Here is a 9,451-nt window from a genome sequence, read left to right on the forward strand (position 1 = left end):
AGAGCTTTACTGCAGGGCTTCTGTGTCATAAGGTTTCACATTCTGTATTCATGAACGCAGTACATCACACTAGGTGGTTTTCTTCTGGTTTTTAGTCGATTCAGTCTGTCTGCATCACCGTTAGCGTTAACAGTGGCTTTACTGTTAGCACCCAGGGGTGGGAGTGGATTAGGAGAGGTTTTGGATTGAGTCCGGGGAAAGTGATAGGAGCCTCACATTTCCCAAACACAGACTAGCCTTTGTAAAAAAATAAAAAAATAAAAAATCCACTTTGTTTTCTGAGTTTAAAAGTAGCTCAGAGACATGACAGTGGCTGAGTGTCTGAGAGTTGGACTGCTCCATGTCCTCTCCTCGTGTCCTGTTCAGGACATAAATCATTCATGGCCCGGTCTGAACCTGAGACATTTCTTTTTTTTTGTTCACCTGCCGGCTTCAGTAAGCTTCCACTGCTTCTGCTTTGAGAAGAACAAATGGGATTGCCACTCCTGATTCCATATTAAATTCACACATTAACAATCTTTGGTGTAGTTAGAGAGGTTTTGGAAAGAATCTTTGTTATTCTAATGGCATTCCTTTCAACAACGGGGTGTATGTGGTATAGTGGGAAAATGTCAGTGTACACTTGGTATCACAGAAATTGTAGTGCCAGCTTTATCTGGAGTTTTAAAGCAGACATTTTCCCTGCATGTCTAAAGTCAGAGTGTAACGTTACATTTTTTGGACAATTACTCAGATAATTCAGTCTACTTTACTCTTTTTTTTTTTCAAGCAAACAGCTTCATTATTCGAGACAGGTTTCCAGTTCTGTCAGCAGATCCATGTCCTCCTCCTCACCTTTATCACATCAGAAGACGAGCTTGTAACCGTGGCTCCATGCCCAATGACCAAGGTGAACCTAGGTGAGCTAAGTGAGCTGTAGGCTACAACTTAAGTCGTGTTTTTTTTTTGGCCTATATTTGTTTACATTTTGGCAAATTGGCACCACTAACAGTATATGAGCTATTAGTAGTTTTGTTTGGTTGTACAGACAGCTATCAGTGAATTACTTTGATACCTAAGAAAACTTTAAAACATGATTCTAAAGCAAATTCTGCAGTTATGAGTACAGGGTACATTTTAACCAATACTTTTCGGCAAATTTCCATGACTATGAATTCCTGAAAATCTCAGTCGACATTATACAATAAGAATAAAAATCTGTGTTAACGTTTATCCTCAGAGGGTTAACAATAAAATGAGTGACAATGTTTGTGGTATACAGGTTCATAAAAAAAAAAATATTCCATAACTTTTCCAAAACTTTTTGGGTCTTTTTATTTTTCCAAAACCTTTCCAGGCCTGGAATTTGCGTATTTCAAATTTCAAAACCTATGAACCCTTTGAGTAGTTTTCTGATTTAACAGACATTTGTGAACAAAGGTTTAAAAAGTTATTTGTGTGAGACTAACGGATGAAGACAAAAACAAAACCAACCAAACTGTGATAATGTTGTTGTTGTTTTACACTTCTATTTTATTTCACTACAAAAAAAAGCCATCTCAAGATCACCAGCAAAAGCCGAAGAGCATCCAGTTCATCTCCGCCACAGACTGGACTGTTAGCCAAGCAAAAGAAGAAAGAAAAGAGTTATTTGAGTCCCACTGTCCCCTCTGTCGCACATGCAGCAGAAATGCAACTGTACTGTAAAGCCTCTGCAGAAGCGAGACATTGCTAAGAACAGGTCAGAAATTAAATAAAAACCCTAACACAGTACATGGCGGAGGAAAAAAAAGCAACTCTTCTCTACTGAGGAGACATTTTTATAGAATAGACACTAAAAAAATGTTTCTACAGCTTAAACTAGCTGATTAACAAAATTACACCACAATGGGTAATAATACTCTAATGATATAATACTTAAATATTTCAAAAGAAACAAACACTCTACCCAGAGGTGTGTGACCCAGTCAGGTAATTACTATACACACATTTTAAGGATTTAACTGTCTTGTTTGTTTTTTGTAGAAATACAGGAGGCTGTACAATCATGAAATGTTGACCAAATTATTTTTTCAGTCCAGCATGCATCTCTAGGTGAGCAGGACGTTGCGCAATAACGGCAGACCAGCTGGAACAGGAGCTGGATGTGAATCTTGAGCAGATAAAGGAAGCTTAGCTTTCATGGTTTGAAAAACGGCATGAAGAGCAGCTTGAGGCAGATTTCAGGAGTCATGAAAACCCCAAGCACTAAACCCCCCCTCCCCTGTGAGTACCCTATTTCTTTAAATAATAGTCTGAGCTATAAAAATCTCAACATCTCATCACCTTACAATCACTGCTTATTACATTAATATTATTGATTACCCCTGCTGTGTACAATCAAGCATGAAAGTCTAGAGTGACTCTCATGATTTCCTCATGAAAATCTCATGATTTATTGTCAGAACAAAGGTTTCAAGAGATTGTCCCTCCAGAAAAGTTAAATGAAAAATGTGATTGTTTCACTCCAAAATGGGAAATTAAAAATGTTGACCTCTTCTGGTTTTCAAGTGGAAATGCATAGCAGGATATTTTATTGTTTCTCTAGGGCTTGTCACACGTGGCTCTCGTAAAACACCTGGCAGGGGGGGGTATCGTTTGCGGCTGTCGCTTCGGGTGCAGCCTGGTCGGTGTCCTGCTCGCCCTCGCCCTCGGCCTCAGGCTGCTCCTCGGGGTCAAGAGGAGCGAGTGGTGGGGGGGAGGAGGGGGAAGGCGAGGAGGGTGTGGCCTCCGGCTGAGGTGGCTCTTCGATGCTGCAGTAACCCTCGATGGCGAGCTGGGGGTGGACCGACACCTGGATGGCGATGTGCTGTGGCTGCTCGTGAACTGAGGAGTTCTCCGAGTCAGCGGCGGGGGATTCGCTGCGCTCCCTCTCCTGCCCTCGCTGTCTCTCACGCTCCCTCTCCTGCAGGATGGAGAAGATGTCTCTTGGCCCAATGGCCCTGCTCACTGTGTCGCGGCATCCCTCGGGCGCTTGTCTGACAAAGGTGTGCCTCATCTCCTCCACGCCCACCACCTCCAGGATCTCCTCCATGAAGGTGCGACAATTCATAATAAGTGGCGGCAGCGGAATGCTGCGAGCCAGTTCCTCGATGTACCGCGCAAACTCCATGGTCTTGAACTGCGTCACCTTGGCCAACTCCAGCGTCTTGGCCGAGGTGATGATGGGAATTCGCTTGGCTATCTCAAAGGCCTTCTGCAGCTTTTCGGCGCCCTCGGTACGGAAGAATTCATTGATGGCTTTCTCGGTCTTCTTCAGGTGGCTGCTCATCATGCAGAGGCGTGTGATGTTCAGGGCCATAATGATGGTGAAGGTCACCAGACAAACCACCATGTAATACACGCCCATGTCACCATTGGTGAAGATCACCCGCAGCGTCACTGTGCAGTTGGAACTGCCGTGCACGTTGGACGCCATGCAGGTGTACTTTCCACGGTCTGCAAACTCGATGCTGGTGATGTTTAAAACACCAGTGTCCAGCAGCCACCACTTATCCCCTGCAGAAAGAATCGGAGAAAGTCACAATACATAAAGCACTGCGTAACAAAACAAAAAACGGACAAATAAATAAAGAAACTATGGTTTATAACAACTTGGGATTTGTTGTTTCCGTAGCTCTTTATCTTCTGCTTACGTGTATCTGACTTTTTTACCACTAGACATATTTTTTGCGAATGTTCTCACAGAGAGCTCATGAAATGAGACTCATGATCTCATAATGATTGCATTCACCAAGTGAATGCAATCATTATCATAACTGATGACGCCAATGCTATAACAAATAAACCTGAGTTGCAATAAACCTTTACCTACAGGTTTTAACCCGCTACTCTTTGACAAATTCTCAAAGCAGTACAAATACAACAGCCAGTCCATTACTTGTGGTACTATGTGGTGAAAAATTGGACTTTGCTTATGTACCTGCTTTTAAAAAACACCCAACCTCACTGCATAACCCACTAAATATGAGGTTGGCCTACTAACTCTCTTTGAGGTCAAAGTTTCAACCCAATCTATCTGTTCCTCTGCTGTGTGATTTAACAGTAGACTCTCCTCTGCAGTGTTAATGCAGCTGATGTTTGCTGCTTTCTAAGAGGAACTTGCTCACTCAGATCTGCTTATGTTGCACTGTTCTAACCCTTTTTTTATGGAGTCTGACTGCTCAACCGAACACATTGTTTTCAATGAAAAAATCAAGTGCCGTTAAACCTAGCAGTCCTCCAAAACTGCTGCTTGCACTGTGATCTCATGTATGAGCCTCCATCTGTGCTCATCTCAGCCTTAGGCTCTAAAATGTAAAGCCACTCTATGTTCTGTATGTGCCGTGTTAGTGCACGCTGTATATCAGACTGGGAGTTTAAACAGGAGAGAATCAGTGACCTTCATATTCCTGCCATGCCTTCAATATTTAAACAGGTGGCGCGGCTGCTCTGTGTGAGGTTTGAATAATCAAAACAGGAAAGTTCTATTTACATGTTGGGGTTAAGTTGAACAAGCGTTACAACATGATTTAAAGGGTCAGTTCTCTCAAATTACAAAAATAACAATTTTCCACTGTCGCAATTTTATCAAATGTGAAAGCGCACTAGAACTTTCAAACAGAGGCTGTTGCAAAGTGAGTTAACATCTAGTCCATTAGCAACCAGAGCCTTTGTAAAATTTGAATACAATGTAAAAAGGACACAGGTAGAAGCTGGAACTACATACAGTGACCAGCAACGCTGGTCGTGCGACACCTGTAGTAAGTTAACTTTTGATGCTATCTATTACAGCTTCTGGATAAAATTTGTGCTTTCAAGTCGAATGCATAAGTTAGTTTTAATATCTTCAAATGTACCAATCCAAGCATGAGTCCATGTACAAGTTTATATCTGTGTGTGACGCCTGGCTGTAGTATGTCGGGTGAAAATCCATTATTTGCTTTGGTTATCAGTTCCTATCAAAGTAACAAGGTAAATACCTTGACTGATAAACTGATCGACCTATATGGTGATGCCTTCATGCAGTTCAAAGGAATGGATGAACATTTTGGAAAGTCCGCTTGTTTACTTTCTGGTGGGAGTTATATAAGTAGACGGATGCCACTCTCATGCCTGACTGTTAAATATAAAGCTAAGGGATCAAGAGGGCAACAGATGGTTATCGATGTATTTTTACCATGACAATAATTTTGATAATTTATTCCTGTTGATAGGCCTACTTTCTCCTTAAAAACATTCCACCATGTGTGTAGTCATGTGACTTTGCCCGGGACCAGTCATCCGCATGGAAAGCATAATGGAGGATAACTCAAACACCAAGTCCGAGTCGACTGAGCAACTGCCAAAAAAAACTGCAGTGTCCGTCATCTGGAAACATTTTTGTTTCGGAAAAGATGATTTAGAAGAAGGTGATCAATTATCGTTCATTTCTCCTTATCAAGGTCAAATGTGCAATTAATCGTGATTTTGATTTTAGGTCATATCGTGCAGATTGTTAGCCTAGCTTAGCACAAAGAAAGTAAACAGCCTGCCGGCACTTCCTAATGGTGGCAATTGTTTTGAGCCAAGAAATAGTCAAAACAGACACAAAACCCCAGTAAAACTGCAAATAGTTGTTTTTACACTTTGGTTTATGTATGGAATAAACAAACAAGATATCATGTGTTAATTAGTGAGCTTTAGAGGGGCTGGTGTGTTACCGTAAAACAGAGCCAGTGTAGCGGTTTCTACTTGTTTTCAGTCTTTATGCTAAGCTAAGCTAAACGGGCTGTTGACTGTTCTGCCAACTGTTATTAGTGTTTTCTAACTTTGGTTGAAAACAGCTTCTAAAAAAACTGTATACTGTAAGGTTTGTGCTTTGTCCTGAACTGGCCCTTAAGGACGACTCGCATTTATCCCCAAGCAGTGACATTTTAGTGAAATGACCTGCAACTCCTCCTCAACTACCTGCTGTCTTTACTGTGTGGGAGTAAAGATGGACAAATATCACAAAAGGTGCTTGTAAATCTGTAGTCTGGAAGAGAGCATAAAAATCATTGCTGCTGTCTTCTCCACTGCTAGCACGATCAATTTCCCACACTGGTATCCTCAGGAGGAAAGGTCAGGAAATGTAGCCTGGCCGACAACAGCGTCCCGCCCATCCACCTATTCATGTGAGACGAAGAGTTCTAATTTTACCTCCACCATCAGATCATGTAATGCGATTGATGTGCTGCCCAATACTACAAGCGAGTTTGGAGGGAAAGAAGAAAAAGAAGCAGCATGAGTAATAGACAAACATTTGCAGAAGAAACAAGCAAGGTTGGTAAAACTGCTCTGTTAGTAACCCATGTTTGTTACTGAGTAAGTAGTGCCTGCTGCGGCGACAGTCAACCCCTCCCTAATTATATTCCTGTGTGTAGCCCAGGGGAGAAGCTCTGTAATGGTACAGACGCAGCTCTGGGTTTGTGGGTCATAATAACAATGCTGCCTCTCGTTTCTGATGGCAGGTTTCAACAGGCTAGCTCTGGAGAAGCATCAAAATAACTCCTCGCTTTGCATTCCTTCTCTTAGGTGAATCACAATATTCAAACACGAGCGGTGGAGGCTCGGCTTGAATGGAAATCAATAGTGAAAACTTTCGGAATTTTTTCCTGAACCTAATTGGCGAACACCTCCAATCACAGCAGGGACATAATCACTGTTCCCTGACAAAATGCCCAATAATTGAGCTAAATTGCCCTTCTTCAGGAACTGATGGCCTGACTTCTGAACATGAGGACTAAAGATTCAGAAAGAAACGTCTACGTCATATCTAACTGGAACCAAGACTAAAATCATCATTGTACACAAGGTCTTCAGTTCCTGTCTTGTCTTTTCACTCTTCCCTTTTTCTTGTTAAACAGTGTAAACCACCATTATCATCCAAAATCCAAATGTGCTTTAAAATACTATATCATTATATCTTTATTTTGGTGTAACTGTAATGCTGTCACACATTGAGTATCCAGATGGAGACTCAACCAGTAGGTGAGTTGATTTCCTGTTCTTTGACTTTAGCTTCAACATTTTTAACACTTTTCCCTGGCCCTAAAAGACACAGGTGATACCTAAACACTTGCTCTGATTGGTGCTCTGTGTCCCTGAGATGATGTGCACTGAAACACAGATTGTAACTATTGTTTTCAATGTAAGACACTGGCTGTGGATTTCTGTGTATCAGAGCATCCGGAAACGTTACTGTCCTATTTCCCAGTGGGAAGTAGCAATGTTTTCCACGTTTATGCGAGTATCCTTGGTACTGTTACCTGTGTACTACATTACAATACAGTAATACCAATGGCGTCCAACTCTAAATAAAATATCTGTTGATTGGGGTGGGTGATATGTAATGTGATATATATAGAAACTGCTCAACTGCTTTATGGCAATATTAGACTTTAATTTTAGAATGATTTATGCATCAATATGATGACTTCTTTATTTACCAATAATTGTAATTCACTGGATTAGTCAGAAACAGAATTGTGTAGATTATGTTGATATGATTATTCATTAAGTTTCTAAATCAATTTTCTAGAAAATGTACAGTATTACAATAAATATACCCAATAATATAGTGACAGACGATTTACAAAATAAAGGATCTGAGTGGCGTACCACATCTGTGACACCATTTCCAGGGGGAAGGCCTGTAGCGTGCATGTACTGTGTACTACTGTACCGTAACTATCCAACTCCCTACAATTTATAAATGCACCTAAATGTCTATTTCTTAACTTGCAAAGGCTTTTTCATAATAAATAACAAACTTGACACTATTTTGTATTCACTTCTTCTGAAAGTATCATTGACGGGCAGTGCTGGTGACAAAGAGAACAGGAAGCCAGGTTTAAAGTAACAGTAGAGTCTGTCTCACCATTCATCTCGGTGTCCAGACGGTCTCCATGGGAGTTGAACCACTGAACACTGGGGAAAGGCTCTCCGGTGACATTGCAATCAATCAGCGCGCTTTTCCCCTCACGAGCAATTATCTGGCCCACTTTTGTGAACACAACTGGGACAAATCCGCTATCTGTCACATTGCCGGGTTCTGTACGGTTTCCATCCGTGTCCAGAGATAAGGCCCCATTGGTGTGAGAGGCGATAAGGAACACCAGGACCAAAATAACATATCCACTGGCCCAGTGCATTTTCTGGAACTGTCGGTGTGTCACCCAAGGGGAAGGAGACTCAGTCATTCCTTCTGGGTCTCCATCCAGCAGGCTGGCTATCTCTTGATAGTAGAAGGCAATTTGGAATCCAGTTCTGTGACTTAAAATACAAGAAAGTGACGTGTTAATCAGACCTGGTGCAAGATAAAACTTACTGTGTCTGTTCAAGACTTGACACTCAACAGCTGGAACAAACTGATAAGGAAGCTGTTTTATAACTAGTCCTAAAATGACTACCGGACTTCACCTAATATTTAAGATTATTTTCATTATTATGAATCTGCCCCTCACAATTTCCCAGAGGCCAAGGTGAAGTCTTCAAATTGCTTGTTTTGTTCAACTTACACTCCAAAACCCAAAGATATTCCATTTACAATTATATTAAACAGAGAGAAGGAGTAAGTCTTCATATTTGAGAAGCTAGAACAAGCTTGAAAAATGACCTATACTATTGACTGTAAAAATAGTTTTCGATTTATCGTCGTTTCATCTTTGAATCCCTAGTTAAATAAATCTACTATCGATATTTAGTTGTTTCCCCTCCAAGGTTATTTTATTGATGATTACTGATTTCGTTAATTATTAAGCAAAAATACCAAAAGTCTGCTTGTTGCAACCTCACAAATGCTTTAAGTTCCTAATTGCCATTTTTGGTTTTGTATTATTAAAACGATGGACATTTCCTTTGTCTTGCAGCATTAACTAAAACAACTTATATTTGAAGCAAAATAAGTCTTAGCGCACACAAAAATCGTTGGAAAATCTGTAGCATTTTACTAACATATTGGTCGTGTTCATTCCGTTATTCAAATCTAACGTTAGCTATTACTGTAGGCTACGTGTCACAGCTAAAAGCAGTTGCATCATATAGAAATACATATGTATCAAAACACATCATTTGTAACGTTATTATCTGTGTTAGCACATATTTGTTTAATTAATGTAATAACAAAGCCCCGCAACAACATAACGGAGCGGCGCGTGGGCTCCGTCTATTTCCTTTGTCAAATCCTTGCCAGTGCCACACATACAGCCCCCGAAGATGGCATCGGACCGAGCGCGTTTGCAGGTTGCAAACCGCGAGGCGCACTGCGCTGCTTTTACCTTGTTGAACACGTTCCGATCAGACCAACTGGATCTTTTGTGATTCTTGCTAGGCAACTATCAAATCACCTGTATTCAGCCAACCGTTATTTTTGCTTTAAAGTTAAATGGCGTCATACGTTTTTCCGATCTCTGAAGTTTTTCAACTCGATGCG

At 41.0% G+C, this 9,451-nt stretch overlaps 1 protein-coding gene across 2 annotated transcripts in view; it reads right to left on the minus strand.

Moving 5' to 3' along the window:
- Positions 1-1,828: 1,828 nt before the first annotated feature.
- The window catches only part of mfap3l (microfibril associated protein 3 like), an 8,516-nt gene continuing 893 nt past the window's right edge, over positions 1,829-9,451 (minus strand). Inside the window, exons 1-2 of one of the 2 annotated variants that reach the window (XM_032544546.1) lie at positions 7,898-8,323; positions 1,829-3,516 (exon numbers count right to left, since the gene is read on the minus strand). In XM_032544546.1, the coding sequence (XP_032400437.1) occupies positions 2,573-3,516; positions 7,898-8,219 (1,266 nt within the window). In that variant the 5' untranslated portion in view covers positions 8,220-8,323 and the 3' untranslated portion in view covers positions 1,829-2,572. Of the gene's footprint in view, positions 3,517-7,897; positions 8,324-9,451 lie in introns of those variants that run through there. The other variant, XM_032544545.1, reaches the window with a different exon arrangement.

Source organism: Etheostoma spectabile, chromosome 19 (genome assembly GCF_008692095.1).
Source record: "Etheostoma spectabile isolate EspeVRDwgs_2016 chromosome 19, UIUC_Espe_1.0, whole genome shotgun sequence".
NCBI lineage: Eukaryota > Metazoa > Chordata > Actinopteri > Perciformes > Percidae > Etheostoma > Etheostoma spectabile.